Source organism: Anomalospiza imberbis, chromosome 12, assembly GCF_031753505.1.
Source record: "Anomalospiza imberbis isolate Cuckoo-Finch-1a 21T00152 chromosome 12, ASM3175350v1, whole genome shotgun sequence".
Lineage (NCBI taxonomy): Eukaryota > Metazoa > Chordata > Aves > Passeriformes > Viduidae > Anomalospiza > Anomalospiza imberbis.
The window spans coordinates 13,675,341-13,700,312 of record NC_089692.1 but is presented as its reverse complement, the minus strand read 5'-3'; the positions used below and the strand labels follow the sequence as shown (position 1 = coordinate 13,700,312).

Below are 24,972 nucleotides of genomic sequence, written 5' to 3'. Positions count from 1 at the left end.
CCTCCGGGGACATGCGGCAAGGAGAGGGCGAGAGACGGGGCTGTGCTCCAGGGTGCTTTTATTGTACAGAGAACGAGCAGGAGAACGCCCCACGCGGGTAAGGGGCGGGAGGCGGCAGCTCGAGAGCCACGCAGAACCAGGGACCACAGCACAGGAACCCACAGCGCCGTGGGGCAGCACCTACGGCGTGTGCGGCATGGAAAGCGGTTTATTGCACAAAGGACAGCAAGCAGCGGCTGTGGGCATTGGGCCAGTAAACAAGCGGCGTGGGAGCGGAAACCTTCTGTCAGGGAGAGGCGGGAGGATCCAGCCTTCCAGCAAGTGTGGCAACAACGTGCACTGGCCCGGGACAGGTGCACCAGACCGGACCTGTCCCAGCTCCAATGGGCACACAGTTGCCCTGGGCAGGAATGGGAAATGAGGACTGCCCTGCTAGATGCCCTGCTATGGCTGCAGAGGGAAGAAGTGCCAGTGGATGAAGACAGCTCACAGACTTCAGAGGTAATGCCTCCAGCTCCGCCTAGGGAGGCTCCACTCCATCGTGGGCCAGTGGCCAAAGATGGCCCCATGTCGCAAGGCAGACAGTTTTTGGAATTTGTCCTCTCACCAGCAACACCTACATTCAACACCATAGGCTTCAATTTCAGCTCCGTGGCACTAGCTTGCACCTGGACAATCTCAGTTCACACACACTGTGCTCCTGGGGCCCATCGGTGGGAAGTGCCTCTCTACATGGGATTCTCAGATGAGGGTTCACTACTCATGTAAGATCCGCTGTGCTAATATGGTCCTGAGAGGGAATGTTTGGTGCATGGAAGGGAGAGGATCCAGCTGCACAATGACAGGATGAATTCCCCAGCTCAACATAGCCATGCACCAGTTTATTTGGATTAAAAATCAGAGTCCAGTAAGTCACAGGACCTCAGGGACACTTGGTTTAGAAGAACAGAATGTTTTTTGAGTCATCAGCTCTCAGATTTCTATCAAGATCTCTGTTTTCTGATGTCACCAGAAATGTGGTTGAACAGAGCAGAGAGGGATGCCCCACACCTCCACATGAGTGGGATACTGCAGGGCAAGCCTCCTGGCTTACGGCTTTGGGACATTCAACAAAGACTGCAGGGAGGGCTGCTGGAGGTATAGGGCTGGACTGCTGGGCTTAGGACAGGAATGGGGTGAGGCAGAGACCACCAGAGAACAGTTTTCAGAGGAGATTCTTATTGGGGAGAGGGGGGTGTGAGAAATTGTTTCACCTCCAGGTATGAAAGTGAGACAGGTTTAAAAGAGGGACACTGGTCTGCCCCACACACTGATGCCACTGTGAATTACACCTGAGAGTCCCAGATGGAAAGAGCGAAGCCAACAATGGAGCAGAGTTTGGTAGTGAGAAGTCCTCAGAGCTGGTTATCAGAGGACAGCTTTGGTGCTGCCCAGCCCCAGGCTGGGATGATGGAGGAGGATGGAGCCTGCTGGCAGCAGGGACTGGCTGAGGAGTTTGGAGGAGCACACCAGAGCAGCCCTCCAACTCAGCCCACCCAGCTTCCAGCCTGCTGCTGCTTGGGCCAGCAGCCAAAAGCCTCACAAAGCCTTCTCATGGAGAAATGTGTGCGGAGAAGCCTTTGGTGCCCACACTGGTAGGACGGCATTGCTAATAATTTGCTTCCTCCAGCATAGATAGGTGCTGGGGTTGATGGAGAAAGGATGGACAGCAGGGAAGAACGGCTGTGAGGAGCAGGAGCAGCAATTATGTCCTTGCTCCACAACACAGGGTGGATTTGACTAGGCTTCTACAACTCATCTACAAGATACATTCAGCAGCGGCTTCAAGTGCTGTGGTCGAAGTATTCTGCTTGTTTCTTTTCCCTCCTCATCTTCAGCTGGTGAGGAAGGGAAAGCCACCAGCTCCAGGGCACCCCTCTGTCTTTACTTTGTGACTTGATGGATGGCATGAGCCAGGTAACCCACGTTGCCTGACGTAACTCCCGCCACAGAGATGCGTCCATCCTTTGTCATGTAAACTGAGAACTCCTTGATCAGCCGCTCCACCTGGGGTGAAAGAGCAAAGTTCAAACTGCAGGCCAACCTCTGCTGTGTCAGCAAAGTGCAAATTTACCCAGCTTGCTGAAACTCAAACCAAACTGGCTGCCAGCAGACAGGGCATCCCACTGCAGAGTACCCTGTGCCAAGAGAGATGCTGCTCAGCTCTCAGGCCAAGCAGCAACACTGCAGATGTTCAGCTGGAAGTCACCTCATTTGAGCTGACCTTTAAGGTCACTTCAGAGCAGCACCAAGTGACTGCTTGCTTTGATAGACATGACAGCTTTCAACCTCCCCAGGTACAGCAGGGAACAGAGCAAGACCGGGGTCCCCATGATGTGACAGTGCTTAGGGCTTGGAGGATGTTCCTTCTGAATAAGAAGTGCTTACAAGGGCTCATTTTAGCATGTGCAGTCAAAAACCTGCTGACCAGGACTGCAAATGACACTTTGAGATCACTGGAATTGTGTTTACCTGCTCAGGCTTCAGCCCTGTGAAGCAGAACATGCCGATCTGGTCAGTGATGTGCTGCCAGTTGTGGGAGGATCCCTCTTTCTTGAGGTTGGACACCAGCTGAGTCCGCATGCTGATGATCCGGTCAGCCATGCCCTTCACTTCTGTGAGCCTGAGGAGCCAACCCAGGAACCATTCAGAGCAGGGCTGGAACACACCAATGCTGCTCTCCCCACCCCAGCTATTGAAAATCAACCTCTCCACCTGGAGGGGCACCATAGGGGGATGCAGATGAGCATGAAAAAGTAGCTCCAGCTGGGGAAGCTGCTTCTTTCTCCTGATACCCAAAGGTGACCTCTTTTTATTTATTCCATTGCTGTTGGACACTACTACTTGAATACAGACATTTTTCACATCTGAAAGCCACGGGTCAATAGGATGCCTCATGGCAGCACTATTCAAGCCCAGATAAAATAGTATCTAGAGGTAAACCAAGAGTGCAGGGGTAGCAAACAGGCCCTGCTCCAAAGCAGCACAGCTAGGAAATGTCTCTGCCGGGCCCTGGATCAGGCACAAGTGTCAGGCTGCCAAAAGAACACAGCCACAGCACACTGCCAACCTTTGTTCTGCCAGGCCAGCTGCTGGGAGGGACCCAGCACTATGGGGCTGGGAAAACAGCACAGGCTGATGCCAGGAGTCAGGCTTAGGACATGAGGGTTACATTCCTGGGTCTCATTCCCAGGGGGCTTATGCTTCCACTTCCCCCACATGAGACACACTACATGGCTACACCAGCTCAGAATTTTAGGCTTCTTAGATAGGCAGCTCCTGCAGCCCTCAATCCTATGGGAGTTTTATCCCCTCCTTTACAGAGTTTTCTTCCTTGCTAACACAAGGAAAACCTGTTTGTGTCAGGTTAAACTCACACCAGCTGATGCCAGGACATAAGCAGGGATTTCTCCAGAGTAAACATGGTTCTGACTGTTGCTGAAGCTAAGAGCTGCCTGTGACAGCAGCACACAGTAAGCACAGCACAAGGCTGCACAAAGAGACCTCAGTGTCACGAACATTACAGATTTCTTCTTACCACTCCTTCCGTAGGTCAGGGGTGTTCAGGATCATAGAGGCAATGCGTGCTCCATTCACAGGTGGGTTGGAATACATGGGGCGGATGAGGATCTTCAGCTGTGATTCGACCCTCTTGGCTTCATCTGCATCACTGCAGATCACTGTGAAGGCACCCGCACGCTCTCCTAAGAGAATCACAGAATATCTTGAGTTGGAAGGATCATTGAGTCCAGTTTTTGGCCCTGCACAGAACAACCCCAAGAATCCCACAATTCCTGTGTCTGATAGCATTGTCCAAACACTCCTTAAGCTCTGTCAGGCTTATGTCAGACCACTTCCCTGAGAAGCCTGTTCCAATATCCAGTCACCCTTTAAGTTAAGAACCTTTCCCGAATATCCAGCCTAAATCCTCCCTGACACAGTTCTATGTCATTCCCTTGGGTCCTCTCACTGGTCACAGAGCGCAGATGCTGCCCCTTGAGAGGAAGCTAATGCCCGTGATGAGCTCTGCCCTCAGTCTTCTCTTCTCCAGGTTGAGCAAGCCAAGTGTCCTCAGCTGCTCCTTGTATGGCTTCTCTTTTAGACCATTCACCATCTCTGTAGTCTCCTTTGGACACTCTCTGAAAGCTTTATATCTATCTTATAATGTCGCACCAAACACCACACAGCTTTAGTGGATCCCTGTTCTCTAGAAGCATCTCCACCAGCTCCTAAAGGGTTATCCCTGCTCAATGCTGCAGGATGAACACAGGCAGCAAGAAAACACTGGCTGCTAAACCTTGGAGGTCTTGGGATCCCACCAGCAGCCTGGATTAAACTATTTCCTCACCACGTGCCCTACTCACCGTACAGCCCCATGTTCTTAGCGAAGGACTGTGACAGGACGATGTTGATGCCCTGCTCGATGAAATACCGCACAGCCCAGGCATCCCGGTTGATGTCCCCACTGGCAAAGCCCTGGTAGGCCATGTCAAAGTACACGAGGAGGTTTCGTTTCTGCCAGCAAAGATAGAAGAGAGTGTCACAGAAGCTGGGCACCCCTCCAAGGTGCATGGCAGAAGGCTGAGAAAAGCCATGCAGACAGCGGTCTGTCCACCTGCAGTGATTCTCCTCCAGAAAGAGCGCTATTCCCCTTCATTCACCACAGGGAAAGTAGCCCAAAACCTGCAGCTACCCAGCACGCATCAAAACAGCAGCTGAAGATCCTCTGGGGCATTTATGGGATGTGCAAGTCTGGCCCAGGAAGCAGAAGTAAATTCAACAGTAATAAAATAGTCTACTTCAATGTCTTCTGTATCATCAGTTTCCAGGACAATCACCTGGGAACTCTCCTGTCAGCTAGGCAGATAGTCCAGATACACTGCCCCTCAGAGCTACCCTTCTGTAGGCCACAGAGATCACTTTGATATCTACCAATTCTCAGGACCCTATTAAGGCCAGGTATCTCCAAGCCAAATTTCACCAGCTACAGGCTTGATGGAGCAGCAGGAAGGAGGAGAAGGTAGAACCTGTCCCTATCTATTTGCAGCTGAAGCTTGCAAGGAGACACCAGGCATGTGAGAGATCTTCCAGCATTTTTCATACAGCAGCACTGGGTGCTCCGCTCCGGCAATCACAGCTCATGCTTTCAACCCTGATGCTCTCCTTTCAGGTCTCCCTACTCCAGCTTCCTGGAAAGGTGCCAGCAGAAAGCCCAATGGTCAGCTAGAAGCCTTCTGGGTACATCTGGCTGGCTCCTGTCAGGAACATGACACCCATCCTGGCTTCAGGGAAGGGAATAACCTTTAGAGAAGTGAAGACCAGGTGCCACCCATGAAAGGCCAGAGATGAGGTTTTCCCAGGAATGGCACAGTACCCCTGGGACATTGCTTACCTTCACCATAGCTGCCAACTCCTTCCATTGCTCCTGCCGGGGATCCACCCCAGTGGGGTTGTGAGCACAAGCATGTAAAAGGATGATGCTCTTCTCTGGAATTTTCTAAGGAAGATGTTATAGAGAATGAATCATCAATGATATCTGAGTACTCTCCTCAGCAGATGAGACAGCTTAGATGAGCTCTGTGAGGCTTCCAGCCTTGATTTAATGCCTTCAGGCATCATAGAATGATAGAATATTCTGAACTGGAATGGACCCATAAGGAGTCCAATTCCATGGCCCTGCACAGGACAATCCTGAGAACCACACTATGTGCCTGAATTGTTCAAACAATCCATGAACCCTGGCAGACTTGGTGCCACGACCACTTCCCTCAGGACCCTGTTTGAGTGCCCAACCACCCTCTGGGTGAAAAATCTTTTCCTAATATCCAGCCTAAACCTCCCCTGACACAGCTTCATGCCGCATCATCACATATAGAGTAAAGTAATATCACCACCCATTTCCCCACATGACCTCCCTTCTTCCAGGCATGGAAGGCAACTCACAGAAATGTCATCCATGGCTCCAGAGAAGTCAAGGCTGCATGTCTTGGGGTCATAGTAGCGATAAGCCTGAAGTTGCATGCCAGCATCACGGAAAATGGGAGTGTGATTACCCCAGGACGGTTTAGGTAGATACACATCACGGCTGGCTTTGAAGAATCGTTGCTGGTCAATAGAAAGACAGAGTGTTCAAACAGGTTGTATTCATTCAAGCAGTTAGAAAACCATAAAAATTCAGCTCTGGTCAAAATACGTCCTTTCCTTCCACTGCTGGCCAGGCACTCACCAAAAAGTTGGCACCAATTCGCAGAGATCCAGTCCCAGAAATACCCTGCACGGTAACATACTGCAAGAAAAGAAAAAAAAAATATCTGAGTCTGAGTAGCCATGTTGTGTTACAGGGAGAGCGCAGTCACCATGTCACAACTGGCAGCAGCACACCAAAACAGGGACAAGGGGCTGGAGGGACCACAGGGGTCAGCAGCTCCAGCTCCAGGGCAGGGAGTTGGGACCCCTGACAAAGTTAAATCCCCTCCTTGGAGTGCACAGTTTCACCTCAGCCTTCAGAAGAAGCAGTGATCCTTGGGGCCGGCCAGCCCGCAACTCAGAAGCATCAATACCCCACCGGTTCTTCCACATTTGCTGAGCACTCCCATACCAACCGCGTGTCCGCCCTGCCCCCTGTGCCCTGGCCTCGCCTTACCCGGCCGCTCTTGAAAGCCTCACTGTTTTCCCCCAGAGCCAGTTCTGCGGATGCCCGGGTGAAATCCGCTAGTCCCCCGATGGGCAAGTACTCCTTATCCATCTTCTTGGATGCTATCATGGCCTCCGCCTGGAAGGGAGGACACAAGCTCAGCAAGGGAGGCATCACCGTGCAGAGAGGTGATGGACAGCTGAAGGTCACTTCTTTGCACATTTGCTTGCTCGAAAGGGGCAAAGGTTGGTTTACAGGAGTTTCTGTGCAGGGCTCATTCCAAGCAAGGGGCAGCAGTAAACATTTCAGATAAAACCCCGAAGCCACCAGAGCCCTCAGTGGGTGACAGCGTTGGTACAGTGGAGCCATGGAAACCTGGCACCAGAAGAGAGCACCACTTCCAGCCCACTACAAGTCAATGCTGCTGCACAAGGACACACACTTCTTTGCCCAAGCAGGAATTGAATTGTCCTGCAGGAAAGCAAGACTTCAGTGTTACTGAGAGGCAGATATCATCTCTCCGTAGGAGACTTCCCCAAACCAGGAAGGGTAGCAAACCTTTTGCAGGGCCTTGTCATGCTGGAAGTGGCACAGACCCTGGCAGCATTCATATGCCACCAGGAAACTGTCCCTTTGACACCATCCAGGCTGCCTGTTTGTGACCCAGCTGCACAAAAAAGAGGGAGGGCAAGGGATGGCTTTAAACCCCACCCTGATGAGACACATGGAAAAGGCACTCTCCCTGCACCCTCCCTGTCAGTGCAGCCAATCAATGCATGTGTCAGCTGCCAGCTATTTAACAGCCTATTTCTACCCCTACAGCCCTAAAAGACCCCATAATCCCTTCAAGGGCAATGTCCATACCCAGCTCCTTTGCCTGGAGTTTTAGACTGGCTTATGGAGAAACTAGTAGTATCGGCTCAGCAGAATTTCTAAGACTAATCTACTAAGGGGCCAATGTCAGCTCCTTCCTCCCTTGTGGGGTGCCCTAAAGAACACCAGCCTGTTCAAGAAACACCTTGAAGTTCAGAGAACAAGTGCATAGAAGTCAGCAACGAGTTAGTTACCTGAATGGGAACAGGACATGTATTTTCTGTTTTGTCCTGTACTACTTAATGGCTCTGTCATGTCTCAAAAGCATTAGTCCTGCTAAGGGAAACATCCAGGAATACTGTCCTGCTCTGTTAGAGACAGAGCATATTTTAAGGATCAACAGACAAAACTTGCTTAGTGACCTTCCCCTTCCCTGACTCCCTCAGGGTACCTGGCACCTGGATCTGGCCCTGCCCAGCAGCCAGCACCCAGCTCACCTTTCGAACACAGTTCAGGACATACGGCTTCCCGTTGTCATCCCGATATGCCCCCACTCCCAGGTTCATCTTCTTGGAGTTGGTGTCACGCTTGTAAGCTTCAGTCACCCCCAGGATGGGGTCGGGGGGACCCATCTCCACATGGGACCACCATGAGCTAAAGGGAGACACAAGAAGCTTGAGAACTGGGCAGAGATGTGCACCAACATAAACCCCCAAGGGAAATCTTGTCTTTAAACCACTGAAAAAGGTACAAATAGTGTTCAGAGAATTATCCAAAAAACCAAACCAAACCATTTAAGTCACACTGTATATTGCAGAATGGGTGAAGAGCCTCAGTTCATTGTGGCTGAAGATAACTGACACCCTCTCAGTCACTAGCATGTTGAAATACTCCTGTTTGCCTTATGTGCTAACACCACAAAGAGCCCAGGAAACTGAAGCCTTGAACTCCCATGCTCTGGACAAGTGCCCAGAGCCTGCATGTGGGATTGTACAGGTTATTCCCCTCCAGGGAACCTTGGCCAGACCCAGGCAATTGCACAAAAGCATGAATATGGAGTCTCTTCCAAACTCCTGGAAAGGTTGCATTACATGAAAACTAATTTGTTTTTCCTCCCAACATTGGCTGATAGAACAAAGGTATTCCCACCCCTTGCCCTACAAACTCTGCCTCCCCTGGTGTTGTAGACAAATGCTGTTTTCCAGGAAATCATAGAAAACAGTTTGTTCCCCGTGTGACAAGTGACAAGCACTGATGTGAAGACCCTTCCCCTGCTGTCAAGCACAAAACCTCCCTGCATCAGGAGGAGCTTTGTGCTCCCCCAACACAAGGAGCCATGTGCCTCTGCCCGGCTGGCAGCACACCCTCAAGATGGAGAGGTTCTCTTAATGTCAAGGGCAGAGCAGACCATGCTATAAAAAGAAACCTGTTATTTCCTTTGGCCACAGTCTCTGCCCTGTCCCATGTCCAGGCTTTGCAGGCCTGCAGGCAGTGCAGGACCAGCAGTGTGGTGTTTTTTAACCTGCCTGGCAGAGGGATTTGGCTGTCAAAGCCCCCTCCTGAAGGCACTGCATGCAGCTCTGAGAGTCCTGACTTACCACACAGGTGCCTACTCCAGTCCCCCAGCTCAGTGGGGAACAAAGGGTGCAATACAAAGTAGATTGGGTTTATCTCCTGGAGGAAAGAACTCAAGCTTTGATTGCCAAAGGAGAAACACAGAGACAGAGAGACATATCAGCTTTACCAGCTTTGCAGCCCCGGAAAGGCTACATCATCTGATAACAAGATCCTTTCCCAACTTGGGAATGTTGTCCTGGGGCTGGTCCGTGCCCCAGCAATGCAGGCAGCCTGGAGCCAGCCCAGGGCCATCCAGACCTCCTGCTGAGTGTGTAGTGCAGACTCTGTAGGCAGACAGAGATCTGTGAGCAGTGGGGCCAGGCGGGTTAAGGAAGCTCTAACTGATCAGCAGAATTCATAAAGTCACCTTTCCATTCTGTCCCTGTTTTAGGTCCATTTAGGCCAAGTTTCCTCACTACAGAAAAATTCTGCACTCTCACATGTACATAGATTGCATCTCATGGAGTCTCAACCATTTGCCCTCTTCAGACTAACTGTTCTTCCCCTCTGTACGCTATTTTCAAATTTTAAAAGAAGCCTATTACTCCTTTTGACAGGCTTTGAGGAAGAGGTAGAGCCACCTCGGGTAGTTTAAAAATGGAAGATGTGCTTAACGTTTTTTAGACCACCAACTAGTCTTAATTACCTCTTAAGTATAGGATTAGCTTGGAAAGGAGGATGAGTCAGAGATGCCAGCAACACACACCCTCCAGAGAGGGACCGGGGCTGCAGCCGGTGTGGAGGGAGTGACCTGGAGAACCAACCTGAGCAGGACACGTCAAGGGGACTGTCAGGACAAAATCCTGCTGCAGGTTCAGGTGGCTTTGGACAAACCCCTCCCGTTGCGTTCCTGGCAATGGAGAGGCAGGGAAAAAGAGAAACAATGTGCAGTAGTGTGGCTCTCTTCAGTTTACCTGGTTTAGGATTATTTTGGTATCAAGGGCTGCAGGAGCCTGGCCATCTATTTTAAAGAGCTGCTACTTTGGAGATGGTGACAGAACCTTCTTTCTGCTGGGCTTTTCCCCAAGCAGCTTACAGTGTTTGGAGTATTTAGGTCCCAATCCTGCTAAGGCTTAGGCAGGTCACTGAGCTCTAACATACTGCAATTAATGCTGATCCTGCAGGCATTTACCTAAGCTGCAGCACTTCAGAGAGTTAAGTACTTTTGTTCTGAGCCGGTTTTTGTGTTGGCTTAAGGCACCAACAGGGTAGGTTTAGGACTTATTTTCCTGTTCTCAGCATGAAGGTTTCCAGGCGAAACAAAACTCCTCTGGTGTTTCCAGGGAGGTGAGCTTGCAGGGAGACAGGAGAAAAAAGCTTAGGCTGAGTTGTCCAAACACATCAGGATACCAAAGAGATCACAGAGGCAAAGCTTTCCCAAAGGGGTTTGGGGAAGAGAGATCTACTAGGGGTCCAAGGCCACAAACCCTAACACATTGCTAACCCCTGTTACTGTTGTCCGTGCACTGCCTTGTATTTTATTTTGAGCAATTAAAAGAACATTTGGCTTGAATAAAGGTCAAAGCTATAAACTGCACATCTCTGCAGGCCAGAGGTATTCAGTGCAGAAAAGTAACCAGAGGTAAACTTAAGCTGGGGTTGAACTACTAGAGGGATACTTCCTGTAAGCCAAAGGAAGCACATTCTCCAGCTACAGAATTTCCACACAGAAGGCCCAGTCAGAGTTTAGATGCTCATCAGAGATCCAAATAGTCTCTTTACTCTTCAGCCATGCTGGTCTTCTGAACTGGTTTAATGTACAACTGCAAGTGCAGTGGGACAGAGAGGGTGGGAAAATGCATCAGGAATTGCATAAATTTGTAACATTTTTCAAAAATATATGTGGAACCTATGCCTCAAGTGCACAGACCTAGGAAGTGCTTAAGGACTCAAGCCAAGCCTGGAGAGCAAGCATTTACAAGCCCAATGAAGGTTTCCTGAGGTACAGCCACATAAGATACCAGATTTCAGAAGCTTTGCCAAAGCCCCCTCAGCAGTTCTGCAAGACAGAGCAGAGTGAGAGGCCAAAGGCTGTAGGTAAGCCACATTTAAAGCTAATATTTACACAAGAACAATGCCAACAGGCTGCTGGCTACTACAGGGCCTTTCAAGCCTACAAATTCCTTGCCCCAGTGAGCTTCAGATAAGCTTTCCACCAAGAAAAGTATTTAAATAGCTGTCTTGTGATACATCAGAGAAGTAGACTGAGCTACTGAGTTATCATCCTAATTAGCTTTTGTGTGTCAATGGAGCGTTTTAACCATTTCGTATCTCCTAACCTCTGTTCTGCTTTCAGAAAGAGCATTCTCAGCACAGATTAATGATAGCAGCTGGAGCACCACATTATATTGCTGAAGATAAGGAAACAGAAACTACTAATCAGTGCTTGGCTTCTCTTGTTGCCTAATAAACCACTATTTCTGAACGGAAAAAGGGGGCTGTGCACAGAGGCTCCTCACTTAAAAAAACTTAACAACCTCTCTTGGGTGACCTCAATGCAATTTGGTAATTTACAGTTTGTTGTATAACAAGCTTGAGAAAAGCAAAGCTTATGCCAGCAGGCTCCATACCTTTCACAGGCCTGCTATAGTCCATGGGCACAAAACACAAGTTCTAGACAGCTGCTCTTCTGTCCCTGCCGAGACGAGCCAGAAGGCTGGCTTAGAAGCAGTAGTGACTGCTGGAATAGAGATTTAAAATAAACCACTGCTTTCCTGCTCTGACGTAGGCTGGAAACTGTTTCTTAGAGACTTCCCCCACTAGTGAGGGCCCGGTGTCAAAGGGTTCTGGAGAGCACCAAGGCCTCATCCAGACTCCTCTGCACACTCTGCTTCTTGGCCATCTGATCTCAGGGATGTTCCCAGCCCCGTGGCTCTCAGGTCAGCTGTACTTTGTGGAAACTTGGATGTTCTGGGCTTTTCACACAGCTCCAGCAGCACCCTACATCTTTCTATCCAAATCTCTGCTGACCAGAGACAAGACAGTCCAGAGCTGCCAGTTTCTGGTCCTCACAGAAACACAGTCACTCCCACTCTGCTCCTGCTAGAGTTTGTACCCCTGAGAGCACAGCTCTAGCACAGCCAGCACTACTCCCACCCCATTTCAGGGATCATGGGCTCACTGCAGACCTGCTGCACCGTGCATGATCCCATGTGCACGAGGCCACTGCACAGTGCAGAGGACCCTTTGGTCCCACTACGCAGGGCAGCCAGACAGCACCACCTCAGCCCTATTTCACAGCACACAGAATCCTGGAATGGTTTGGGTTGGAAGAGACCTGAAAGATTATGTTTTCCAAACCCCTGCCATAGACAGGGACACCTTCCACTAGACCAGGATGCTCCAAGCCCTGTCCAACCCGGCCTTGAACACTTCCAGGGATGTGACAGGCACGGTTTCTCTGGACAACCTGTGCCAGGACCTCACCGCCCTCACAGGGAAGAATTTATTCCTAATATCTAATCTAACCCTGCCCTCTGTCAATTTAAACCCTTTCCCCCTTGTCCTGGCACTCCATACCCTTGTCAAAAGCCCCTCTCCAGCTCTCTTGTAGCCCCTTTAGATATTAGAAGGCCACAATTAGGTCACCCCAAAGCCATGTCTCTTCCAGGTTGAATAACCCCAGCTCTTTCTCTCAGTCTTTCCCTACAGAAATGGTGCTCCAGTTCTGTGATCATCTTTGTGGCCTCCTCTGGACTTGCTCGAACAGGTCGACGTCCTTCCTGTGCTGGGGTCACAAAGGTGGATGCAGTGCAGCAGGTGGAGGTCTCAGCAGAGCTGACCAGAGGGGCAGAATCCCCTCCCTTTACCTGATGCCTACAGTGCCAGTGATGCAGCCCAGGACACGGTTGGTTTCTGCGCTGCGAGCGCACATCGCCTGGGCACGTCCAGCCTCTCATCGACCACATCATTCGTGCCCCGAAGCACAGTGTGCATCACTAGCAGCACCCCGGCCCAACCAAGGCACAGGGTGTCTGTCCCCAACCCATCGGTCAAGGCACAGGGTGTCCCCAGCCCGTCGTTAAGGCACAGGCTCCCCCCGGCCCCGTTTCTCGGGGCTCCCCCCGGGCCCCGTTTCTCGGAGCTCCCCGCGGCCCCGTTTCTCGGAGCTCCCCCCGGCCCCGTTTCTCGGGGCTCCCCCCGGCCCCGTTTCTCGGGGCTCCCCCCGGCCCCGTTTCTCGGGGCTCCCCCCGAGCCCCGTTTCTCGGGGCTCCCCCCGAGCCCCGTTTCTCGGAGCTCCCCGCGGCCCCGTTTCTCGGGGCTCCCCCCGGCCCCGTTTCTCGGAGCTCCCCGCGGCCCCGTTTCTCGGGGCTCCCCCCGAGCCCCGTTTCTCGGGGCTCCCCCCGGGCCCCGTTTCTCGGGGCTCCCCCCGGGCCCCGTTTCTCGGAGCTCCCCCCGGCTCCGTTTCTCGGAGCTCCCCCCGGCCCCGTTTCTCGAAGCTCCCCCCGGGCCCCGTTTCTCGGGGCTCCCCGCGGCCCCGTTTCTCGGGGCTCCCCCCGAGCCCCGTTTCTCGGGGCTCCCCCCGGGCCCCGTTTCTCGGAGCTCCCCGCGGCCCCGTTTCTCGGGGCTCCCCCCGGCCCCGTTTCTCGGGGCTCCCCCCGGCCCCGTTTCTCGGGGCTCCCCCCGGCCCCCGTTTCTCGGGGCTCCCCCCGGCCCCGTTTCTCGGAGCTCCCCCCGGCCCCGTTTCTCGGGGCTCCCCCCGGCCCCGTTTCTCGGGGCTCCCCGGTGCCTACGCGCCCTCCACGGCGGCGCCTCAAGGGCAGGCGGGGGGCGCCGGGCTGGGCCGCAGCCAATCAGAGCGCGAGGACCCCCCGTCCTAGCCAATCCGAGCGCGGTCCGTCCCCCCGGCAACCCCCTTGCCCGGCGCGGCGTCGGCCGCGGGCCGCACGGGGGGATTCGCTTCCCCCCACCGCCACCTCGGAGCGGGGCTCAGCCGCGGGAAAACCCCTCCGCCGACACCGGCGGGCGGCCCTAGGGGCTGAACCACCTCTCAGCCCTCACCTGGCGCGGGAGGCGGCGGCGGCGAGGCGCGGGGCGGCGAGGAGCCGGCGGCTGTGCAGGAGCGCCATGGCGGCAACGGCGGCGGCGGCGGCGGGCGGCACTTCACACCACGGGCGCCGGCTGAGTGCTCCGCCCCGCGCCTGCGCCGCCGCGCGCCGGGCACCGCCCGCGCTGCCCCCTGGCGGCCGCTACGGGTCAGTGCAGCTGCGCCGCTCGGTGCGGGGCTGTGCGGGGCTGTACTGGGCTGTGCGGGGCTGTACTGGGCTGTACTGGGCTGTACTGGGCTGTGCGGGGCTGTACTGGGCTGTACTGGGCTGTGCGGGGCTGTGCGGGGCTGTGCTGGGCTGTTCTGGGCTGTGCTGGGCTGTACTGGGCTGTACTGGGCTGTGCGGGGCTGTGCTGGGCGGTGCGGGGCTGTGCTGGGCGGTGCGGGGCTGTGCTGGGCAGTGCTGTGCTGTGCTGGGCAGTGCTGTGCTGGGCTGTGCGGGGCTGTACTGGGCTGTGCTGGGCAGTGCTGTGCTGTGCTGGGCTGTGCGGGGCTGTGCTGGGCTGTGCTGGGCTGTGCGGGGCTGTGCTGTGCTGGGCTGTGCGGGGCTGTACTGGGCTGTGCTGGGCAGTGCTGTGCTGTGCTGGGCTGTGCTGGGCTGTGCTGGGCTGTACTGGGCTGTGCGGGGCTGTGCTGGGTTGTGCGGGGCTGTGCGGGGCTGTGCTGGGCAGTGCGGGGCTGTGCTGGGCTGTGCGGGGCTGTACTGGGCTGTACTGGGCTGTGCTGGGCTGTACTGGGCTGTACTGGGCTGTGCGGGGCTGTGCTGGGCGGTGCGGGGCTGTGCTGGGCGGTGCGGGGCTGTGCTGGGCAGTGCTGTGCTGTGCTGGGCAGTGCTGTGCTGGGCTGTGCGGGGCTGTACTGGGCTGTGCTGGGCAGTGCTGTGCTGGGCTGTGCTGGGCTGTGCGGGGCTGTGCTGGGCTGTACTGGGCTGTGCGGGGCTGTGCTGGGCAGTGCTGTGCTGTGCTGGGCAGTGCTGGGCTGTGCTGGGCAGTGCTGTGCTGTGCTGGGCTGTGCTGGGCTGTGCTGGGCTGTACTGGGCTGTGCGGGGCGGTGCTGGGTTGTGCGGGGCTGTGCTGGGCAGTGCGGGGCTGTGCTGGGCTGTGCGGGGCTGTACTGGGCTGTACTGGGCTGTGCTGGGCGGTGCGGGGCTGTGCTGGGCTGTGCTGGGCTGTGCGGGGCGGTGCTGGGCTGTGCTGGGCTGTACTGGGCTGTGCTGGGCGGTGCGGGGCTGTGCTGGGCTGTGCGGGGCGGTGCTGGGTTGTGCGGGGCTGTGCGGGGCTGTGCTGGGCAGTGCGGGGCTGTGCAGGGCAGTGCGGGGCTGTGCTGGGCTGTGCTGGGCTGCACTGGGCTGCACTGGGCTGTGCTGGGCTGTGCGGGGCTGTGCTGGGCTGCACTGGGCTGCACTGGGCTGTGCTGGGCTGTGCGGGGCGGTGCAGGGCAGTGCGGGGCTGTGCGGGGCTGTACTGGGCTGTACTGGGCTGTGCTGGGCGGTGCGGGGCTGTGCTGGGCTGTACTGGGCTGTGCGGGGCGGTGCTGGGCTGTGCGTGGCTGTGCTGGGCGGTGCGGGGATATGCGAGACTCGACTGGGATGTAGTGGGCAGTGCTAGGCTGTACTGGACCATCTTGTACCAGGCCATACTGGCTGCACTGGGCTGTCCTACACTGCACTGGGCTGCAGTAGGCTGTACTGGGATATGGAGGCCTTAACTAGGACATGGTGGGCCATACTAGGCTGTGCTGGACCATCTTGTAGCAGGCTATACTTGGCCATTCTGGGACATACAGGATGGTACTGCACCATACGAGGCTGCACAGCGCTGTACTTGAGCTGTATAGGACTGCACTGCACCATATGGAGCCATGCATCTCTACACAGGGAAGTCTTGGGCCATATAGTGAGCTATAAAGGATTGTAATACACCATACGGGACTATACAGGGATATACAGGACTGTACTTGGCCATATGGAGCTGTATAGGACTGTACTAGGCCATACTGGGCTGTATGGGGCTGTACTTGGTTGCCCTGTGCCATTCTGGAGTGTAGAGGGCCATGTGGAACTGTGAAGGTCTGTACTGGGCTGTGCTTAGCCACACAGGACTGTACAACACCACGAAGGTCTGTATAGTGTGGTGCTGGGCCATACAGAAATGTATTGAGCCACGGAGGTATGTACAGGGCTCTACTGACTGGGCCATGCTGGGCTGTGTGGGGCTGTGCTGCCCATACAGGACTGCACGGTAGCAAACTGGGCTGTACTGAGCCATACTGAGCTGTGTGGGATTTTCCTGGGTCACGATGGGCTGTACTGGGCTGTACATGTCCAGATGGGACGGCACTGCTTTGGCAGGGTGTGGGAGGGGTGAATGGAAGGGATAACTGGGAGGTACAGTGTCCCCACCCAGCCTGCCTGCACTCTGCTCCCCAGGGATTTTCCAGTGACCCTTATTCCATAGGGGCTTTCCCAAAGGCTCCACCTCTGTTCCCCACCCAGCAGCCACGTCCTCTGTGGGATCAGAGTGTGGGGATATCCCTCTCCTCCCTGTCACCCCGCAGCCCACCATGGGATGGAGAAATAGGGGCTTCACTCTAGCAGTACTTGAATTTATTAGTAAACCGTTCTTTGGTAAATGATAAAAACTCAAGAGACCAAAGGAATGAAAACAACACCCCCGCAAAGAAAAAAAAATAATGTCATTAAACAAACCAGGCAGATGGGGAAAAAAAAAAAAGTTTTCCCCACTAAATGGGATTTTAGCAACCTACAGCAAACCCGAGAGATGTTGGGGGAGCTCTGCAGTGATGGGGGCTCCCCTTTGTGCTTGTTTTTGGGGAGGAGGAGCATGGGCTGTGTGTATGGGGCTCCTACATGGGGGGCTCATTGCAGAGCACCATCTCCAGTTCCTTGCGGTAGAGTTTGCCCCCGTCGGAGAGGTTCATGATGCTCTTCCTGTAGTTGGTGAGCTGCTGGATGTTCATCTCCTGCAAGGCATGGGGGCAGTGGGGATGGGCATCCCCTTTCTCCCAGGGGAGTACCCCCAGGCTGAGATTACACTCCCCCCAGTTTCAGTGCAGCTTCCCATGAGGATGCAGGGTCAGCACTCAGACCAGCATCTCCTCGTCCCCATGGAGCATGGACATGGAAAGATGCCGCTGGGGGACTCTGGGGATGACACCCAAGCTCTGCCCCCACTTACTTTCTTATTCTTCTCATACAGGTCTTTCAAAAGTGCATCCAGCTCATTCTCATCAATGAAGCCATTTCCATCCTGGATAGTGAGGGAGGGACATCAACAGCAGGAAGGACACAAGCCCTGCAATTCCCCTTTGGACATGGGCATCCCCAGACCCTCACCCAGCACAGCCAGAGGTAAACCCAGTTCTCCCACCCCAAACCAGAGCACAGAATTGCCCCCACCAAGACCATATGATTTGGGTTTATTTTTTGCCAGGTTATATTTATTTGGAGTGGTTTCCCATTAGCTGTCTCCCTACCTTGTCATAGAAGGCAAAGATGGCATTGAACTCATCTGAGGACAGCTTCATTCCCTGGGAAGTGACAAGGAAATGAGAGAGGTACAAAGGTATGAGAGAGGGGTTGGAGGTACAAGCAATGGGAATGGGTTGTTTTTGTTGTTATTGTTAGCAGTAGGAGTAGTATTATGCTACCTGAAACTTCAGAAGAAAGTTTTCTTGCACAGGCAAAAGTCTGAAAAACAAGAAGGGCAGGGAAGAGCGGGAAGCAGCCAGAAAAAGGCATTCTTTTAAATCACAGTGATGTTTTGCTCAGAAACATGAGTAAATTAAAGAGGAAAACAGTTTTCCCTGGAAGCTGGAGCAGACTCTTCCTAAACATGAGCATTTCAGGTGTCTTTCCCTCCCCAGCTCTTCCTTCTCGCTGCCCGTGACCTTACCGGGACATCTCGGAGAGGCCCAGCTTCCCATCACCGTTCATGTCAAACATCCGCAGCTGTTGGGATACAAACAGAACCCTGTCACCATCACCTCCTCCTCCCCTGCATGCCACCCACCTGGGGTGCTGAGACCCCTGCTGGGGACACAGTGCCCCAGGTCCCACTCACAATGGTCTGTGTGTACTCCTGCAGCTTGGGCTCGTCGTAGGGCCGGTTTGCCTTCTTCAGCAGGTCCGACAAGAAGCCCTGGGAGGAGAGGGTTTTGCTGGCTGTCCCCATCCCCGGCTGCCCCAGTGGGGATGTCCCACTGGCAGGGACCCAGCCCAGCCCACCCTATGCCCACAGCCCACCTTGAGCTCGTTGGCTTCGATGTAGCCGCTGCGATCCGTGTCGTACCTGCGCCAAGCCTGCGGAGGCACTGCCATGAGCCTTTGCAGGGGCTCGTGTCCCCCACTCCCCCCTGACGTGTGTGTGTGTCCCCATAAACGCCCGCTGAGAGTGTCCCCCACCATCCTAAAGGAGATGGGGCCATCTCACAGCTCCCACTGGCATCACATGCTCTCCCTTGGGGCTAGATGCTTTTGTTCAGCCCCACACCAAGAGTTCAAGCACCTTTATCCTCATGTCAGTATGCAAGACCAAGCTTTAATATTCAATAATATTTAATTGCATCCTCCATTTAAACAATAGTGTCTGCTTACCCTCCCCCCCGCCCCCAATATCATGAGGTGCTCCTCTTTCAGCCTTCCCCTCCACCCAGGGTTCAGTTTCCATGTACAAGCTCCTTCCTCTCCAGGATGCTGCACATTCCCTTCCACCCCCAGCTCTTTTTATTCCCCATCTTCAGTTTCTCTCCCACCTGCGTGGGTTCACTCCATACAAGGACACAGCGAGGTTGTGGGGTGACCCGGAACAGTGTTGGCTTCGGCACATCCCTTGGGCACTTAGGAGCAACCATGAGGGGAAGTTTACAAAAAAAGCCCCAAATCCTTGCCTGGAGGCTGGGATGAGGCAGTATCCAAGGGGTGCTGAGAACTGGGAAAACTCACCACACTCCTGCTCTTCCCTAAACCAGCACTGCCTCCCAGTGCTGAGTTAATGCCAAGAGTTTTGGGGAGACCAGGGGAGGTTTGGGCCATTCAAGCTCCCAGTTGTTTTCCCTTGGTGGAGCTGGATTGAATTCCCTGGGGATCCCCCAGGGCAGCCTGTCCCACTCACCTCCATGAACTCTGAACTGGAGCCCACATGCTGGCGAAAACACAGCAGAAAATTCTCCTCCGTGGGCAGGATCTGGGCCAGCTGTGGGAAACACAGGCATGGTGGAATGGTAGAGGGGAAACATGAGCATGGGGGTGGAACATGAATAACCTGGGGTTTGTCAGGTCCAGCACTGCTCACCTCTGCCATCTCGATTTTGCCATCTGCATTTTTGTCATATTTGTGCATAAACTCCTTCATCTTGTCACCCAAATTGTCCTTCTTTGAGTCCTGCCAGCAAGGAGAGAGGGAATGGGAGCATTTTCCCCATTCCCTGTGCTGATCTTCTCCCGCTTTCTTCCCAGAGGAGTCCCAGTCCCACTCATGATTGCCCAAAGGAGATGGGGCCGACATGAGCATGAGCCTTTGGGCACAAGGGAACGAGGGCAGGAGGGAGCAAAACCAGAAGATGCTCTTACCACACCCGCCCCCTTTCTTGCACTTTCCAGCTCCTGGAAGAAATTTTCCAGCTCTTTGCCTTCAATGTAACCATTTCCTGCAGGAGGAAAAAAATGCAGTAAGACTTTCACAGTGTCAGAGCACAGGAGGAGAGGGACAGATGCTCCCAGGGGACATGGCACTTTTTCCCTCTGCACCAGGACGTGGCTCCAAGGCAACTGTGGCAGCAAGGAAATACCAGCCAATGTTGATGCTGAGTGTTACACATACTGGTGATGCCCAAATTTGCCCAGGTGACACACAGCCCTGGACTTGCCCCTTGCACTCATTTGTGGGGTACAGGGGACTTTGTTCATCTTGGTCTTTGCTGCATTTTCTGTATCTGATGCTTCAATCAGATGCTTTAAAAATAAAGGCACCCCATCCTGTGCAAGCATCTCCCAATCAGGACTGTCTCCTCTCAACCCCCTGTGGGGGCCGCAAGGGCAAATGGGGAGCAGAGGCAAGGCACCTGGCACAGCATCCCCCCATCCTGGGTGCAGGAGCAGCCCCAGGAAGGGGTGACCCCACTGCCAATCTCCAGCATGGCCAGGAGCTCCAAAAGATCCCTGTCCTGTGTACCTCGCACCTCTCACTGCCGCTATCTGTGCTGAGATGTGGCTCCTCTGGAACCCGGGGTATCTGTAGCCCTGCCCTGCCTGTGGGATGCTCGATGGCTGAATGGCTCACTCAGGGCTCAGCCACACATGGCTCCCACAGTGCTGGCCCTTGGTGGCCTTGTGGGGTGGCTGCTGTGCCTGGAAGCAGCAGGGTCACATCACGGCTGGAGACAGCAGTGAAGACACTGGCTCCATGGTGCTGTCAGGCAAGGTGTCACCTCCCTGCCAGAAATCCTCCCTTCCAAGAACATCTGGACACAGCAGAGGGATATTGCCCTTTCCCCTGAAGTGCCTGGCTGAGGGATAGCCAGGGCTCTGCCTTGTGAATATTTCCCCCAGGACTGCTCCACATTTCAGCCTCCGGAGGCTTGGACCACAGCTCCCTGCTCTGCACCACCTTCCGCATTATCACCTGCAGGCTCCCCAGCAGCATCTGCTCCTCACTGCTACACAGCAGCTGGGAACAACCCATCCACATCCCAGCTCGAAGCACTGGGGAAATCCCAGGGTACCTTCCTCTTTGGTGACCACATCCCATTGGATGAGCAGCATCCTTCCCGGGAGGGGATGAGGGGCTTGGGTGATATTGGGGTGCTGGTGTGAGCCACTGAGGTACTTTGGCTTCCCACTGTTCTTCCCAGGGGCTTTGCTTTTGTGGGTGCAGGAGAACCCCGAGCGGCTTTGAATTCAGTTGGGGAAAAAGGAAAAATCAACAGGAGTTTTGAGCTGGGAAAAAAATAAGGCCGAGAAAAGCTGTGGCCAGTAGCTTAGCTTCCTCCAAGCAGCAGCTTGGACAGGTCTGATCCATGTCTGCAGAGCAGCGGGATGTGGAGTGTCATGGAAAATCCCCTCCTGAGAGCCACAGCCAGTCCATGCAGCCCCACCTCGGAGCCTCCGGGCAGCAGTGGCTGGTAAAGTGAGGACATCAAAGACATCCAAGGGGACATCTCTGGGGCATGACAAGCCTTGAGGGGAAGCAGCTCAAGGCATGGAAGCCACATTGAAGGGGTTTAAATGCAGGGATGAGCTTGGGTGAAGTAGTCCTGTGCACAGCAGAATGAACCCCAGGTCCCTCCATTGGCACAGGGAAGCAGCCAGGGCTGTTGGAGCTCCTGCCTGGTGCAGCTGAGCTTTGTCCTTGTCAAGGCCACCTTCTTTCCCGACGCCCGAGTCCCTCCTCTCCTGGGCACCTGCCGTGCTGCAGCTCGACAGCCTTGCCCTGCCTGGGGGCCATGGGCCAAGCTGGATCCGTGCCTGCCGCGGTGGTTTGGAGATGACAGAGCACATCCAAGGGCACAGTGGGAAGCGCTGCAGGGAGGCAGCTGGACACCCACATCAGGAGCTCCCGCTGGAGTGCCACCTTCCAAACCCCTTGGTGGCTGCTCCAGTGCCAGCAGTGACAAGGACCTGTGTCTGTGTCCCTGATGCTGTGAGGCTGCAGGGGGGGGGAACCCCAAAATGCAGCCAGGAGCAAGCTGAGCTCCAGTTCCAGCAGTGCAGCTGGGGAGGCTACATGATGCAGTTCCCAGGAGGTTTTTGGTCCCCAAACCTCTCTGCTGGAAGAGGAGACTCGGTGAAGGACAGGAGCTTTCCCCTGGGCTGCTGTTCCCAGCAGGCTGAGCCTCCTTCATGGCACTGCAGCTCTGGAAGAAACTGTTTTCCCACAAAACAATGCTGGTTTTTGCATTTCCCCCTCTTTTTGGGGCTGACAGTGGTAGAAATGGGGATGTCCTGCCCAGATGTGACTCCGTGGGAAGGTGACATCCCCATAGCGGACATGGTTTTTGCCAGCATCCTCAGGGAGAGGTTTTGGGAGGCTGGGGAGCAGGCAGGCAGAGACCAAGCACTCCAGCCGTGGAGGGACCTTTCTTGTCACTCCTGGCAAGGGGGTGGCCCTGGGGCCAATCTGGTGGCTGTGCTGCCCCACTCCTTCCAGGTACCAAGTGTGGGGCACTGCCGAGGCAGGGAGATGGAGAGGACTGAGCGTGGACACTGGGCACCCCGGGAAGGGCAAGACGCCCAGAGCAGCACCCAGAGGTGACACCAGTCCCGAGCGAATCCCAGCTCTCAAGGCACCCGGGGGACATGTCAAGGAGACCCAGGATATCCCAGGCTCAGCGTCCCATGGGCTGAGGGCTCCCAGTGGGGTCCATTTCTGGGGCTCTCCGTCCTTTCTCGACGGGGAGGTCCTGGGGGACCGATTGCTTCCCCGACCCCGGAGCTTCAACCGACGGGGCTGCGCCGAGGAGACTCTCCATCACCCCGGAGACTCTCCATCACCCCGGAGACTCTCCATCACCCCGGAGACTCTCCATCCTGGAGTCTCTGCATCCCGGGGGCTCTCCATCACCCCGGGGGCTCACCGTTACCCCCGGGCTGCGGCAGTGGAGGCTCTATCCTCTCCTCCGGGATGCCCAGGGACTCTTCACCACCCCCCGTTCAGCCCCGCGCCCCCAGTGATGCTCAGCCCGCTGCCCTCCCCGCCGGTTTTTTGAGGAGAGAAGTGTCCCGCGCGCCCCGGGACTGACCGTCCGCGTCGAAGTGCCGCCAGATGTCGAGGAACTGGGAGGCGGTGAGTTCGGCCAGGTGGAGGTGCGGGGCCTGCTGCGGGCCGGCCATCCCGCTCCCGATCCCGCTCCCGCTCCCGCCGCTCCCGATCCCGCCGCCGCCCGCAGCCGCCTTTTATACCCGCCGCCGCCGCGCCGCCCGCCGCCGCCAGAGGGCGCCGCCGCTCCGGGACACCGGCCGGGCACGGGGGTCAGCGGGCAGCGGGACAGCGGGACAGAGGGACAGCGGGACAGGGGGACAGCGGGACAGGGGGACAGGGGGACAGAGAGACAGCGGGACAGAGGGACAGGGGGACAGGGGGACAGCGGGACAGCGGGACAGAGGGACAGAGAGACAGCGGGACAGAGGGACAGCGGGACAGGGGGACAGGGGGACAGCGGGACAGAGGGACAGGGGGACAGCGGGACAGGGGGACAGCGGGACAGCGGGACAGCGGGACAGAGGGACAGCGGGACAGCGGGACACCGGGACAGCGGGACAGAGGGACAGGGGGACAGCGGGACAGGGGGACAGCGGGACAGCGGGACAGCGGGACAGAGGGACAGCGGGACAGGGGGACAGCGGGACAGGGGGACAGCGGGACAGAGGGACAGGGGGACAGCGGGACAGGGGGACAGCGGGACAGCGGGACAGAGGGACAGCGGGACAGGGGGACAGCGGGACAGCGGGACAGGGGGACAGCGGGACAGAGAGACAGCGGGACAGCGGGACAGAGGGACAGAGGGACAGAGATACAGCGGGACAGCGGGACAGAGGGACAGCGGGACAGGGGGACAGCGGGACAGAGAGACAGCGGGACAGAGGGACAGAGGGACAGCGGGACAGAGAGACAGAGGGACAGCGGGACAGAGAGACAGAGGGACAGAGGGACAGCGGGACAGAGGGACAGAGATACAGCGGGACAGCGGGACAGCGGGACAGAGGGACAGAGGGACAGCGGGACAGGGGGACACCCGGACAGCGGGACAGAGGGACAGAGGGACAGCGGGACAGAGGGACAGAGAGACAGCGGGACAGCGGGACAGAGGGACAGCGGGACAGGGGGACAGCGGGACACCCGGACAGCGGGACAGAGGGACAGCGGGACAGAGGGACACAGGGACAGCGGGACAGAGGGACAGCGGGACAGGGGGACAGCGGGACAGAGGGACAGCGGAACAGAGGGACAGCGGGACACCGGGACAGAGGGGCAGCGGGACAGCAGGACAGAGGGTCAGGGGGACAGCGGGACAGAGGGACAGGGGGACAGCGGGACAGGGGGACAGCGGGACAGAGGGACAGGGGGACAGCGGGACACCCGGACAGCGAGACACCGGGTCTGGAGGACACCGGGACATCGGGATACCCGGACAAGGGGACACCGGGACTTGGGGGCACACGGACAGCGGGACACTGGGACAGAGGGTTATCGAGATATTAAGACACCAGAACATCGGGATACAGGAACATTGGGACACCAGGATACCAAGATACTGGGACACCTGGACATGGGCATACCAGGACATAAGGACACCGGAATGCCAGGACACTGGGATACTGAGACACCAGGACACTGGGACACTGAGAGCAGCACTGGGCACTGGAGTCGGCAGCCCGTGCCCTGTCACTTGTCCCTGCCTTGTCACCTAACCCTACTCTCTCACCTACTGCTGTCCCATGACATCTACTCCTGCCCTGTGTCACCTAACCCTGCCCTGTGTCACCTAACCCTGTCCCACATCACCCACCCTGCTTAATGTCACCTACCCCTCTCCTGACACCTAACCGCCCTGTCACTCTGCCCTGCTGCCTCTCCCTGCCTGTCACTCCATTCCTTCCTCAAGTCCCTGCATCACTTCCTGTGCCACCGAGTCCTACCCCAGTCACCATGTCCGTGCCCTGTGTCACCACATCTGTGTCACTGTCCCCCTGCCTCATAGCAGCTTCATGGCTTATGATTTGCTGGTCCTGGCAGGAGGAGCAGGGCAATGGCAGTCCCTATGTCACCACCAAGGGACCATGCAATGGCCACAGCAGGGCTGTCAC

General features: G+C 55.9%; 2 protein-coding genes across 2 annotated transcripts; both read right to left on the bottom strand.

Annotated features, from left to right (window-relative positions):
- Window positions 1-41: 41 nt before the first annotated feature.
- GOT2 (glutamic-oxaloacetic transaminase 2) lies at window positions 42-14,253 on the bottom strand. The gene is made up of 10 exons (XM_068202887.1): window positions 14,105-14,253; window positions 7,984-8,140; window positions 6,683-6,811; window positions 6,266-6,325; window positions 5,983-6,144; window positions 5,432-5,536; window positions 4,404-4,554; window positions 3,578-3,743; window positions 2,512-2,662; window positions 42-2,046 (listed from the first exon to the last, which is right to left on the bottom strand). Exons 1-10 carry the CDS (start codon window positions 14,170-14,172, stop codon window positions 1,924-1,926), a joined length of 1,272 nt encoding a protein of 423 aa, XP_068058988.1. The 5' UTR covers window positions 14,173-14,253; the 3' UTR covers window positions 42-1,923.
- Window positions 14,254-16,738: 2,485 nt separating this feature from the next.
- Window positions 16,739-23,051, bottom strand: CALB2 (calbindin 2). The gene is made up of 11 exons (XM_068202885.1): window positions 22,908-23,051; window positions 19,741-19,817; window positions 19,463-19,552; window positions 19,283-19,363; window positions 18,415-18,471; window positions 18,233-18,310; window positions 18,065-18,120; window positions 17,820-17,859; window positions 17,646-17,699; window positions 17,348-17,419; window positions 16,739-17,132 (listed from the first exon to the last, which is right to left on the bottom strand). Exons 1-11 carry the CDS (start codon window positions 22,996-22,998, stop codon window positions 17,016-17,018), a joined length of 813 nt encoding a protein of 270 aa, XP_068058986.1. The 5' UTR covers window positions 22,999-23,051; the 3' UTR covers window positions 16,739-17,015.
- Window positions 23,052-24,972: the final 1,921 nt, after the last annotated feature.

What these genes read in the sequence shown, in the direction of transcription:
- GOT2 (XM_068202887.1), bottom strand. Translation starts at nt 14,172, where the DNA reads ATGGCGCTCCTGCACAGCCGCCGGCTCCTCGCCGCCCCGCGCCTCGCC. An exon ending in AGTTGGCAGCTATGGTGAAG is followed by an intron (nt 4,555 to 5,431) that starts GTAAGCAATGTC and finishes CTTTGCTGGCAG; the next exon opens with AAACGAAACCTCCTCGTGTA. An exon ending in CCTGACCTACGGAAGGAGTG is followed by an intron (nt 2,663 to 3,577) that starts GTAAGAAGAAAT and finishes TTGGCTCCTCAG; the next exon opens with GCTCACAGAAGTGAAGGGCA.
- CALB2 (XM_068202885.1), bottom strand. Translation starts at nt 22,998, where the DNA reads ATGGCCGGCCCGCAGCAGGCCCCGCACCTCCACCTGGCCGAACTCACC. An exon ending in TCGAAGCCAACGAGCTCAAG is followed by an intron (nt 18,311 to 18,414) that starts GTGGGCTGTGGG and finishes CTCTCCTCCCAG; the next exon opens with GGCTTCTTGTCGGACCTGCT. An exon ending in ACTTTCTTCTGAAGTTTCAG is followed by an intron (nt 17,700 to 17,819) that starts GTAGCATAATAC and finishes GTCACTTCCCAG; the next exon opens with GGAATGAAGCTGTCCTCAGA.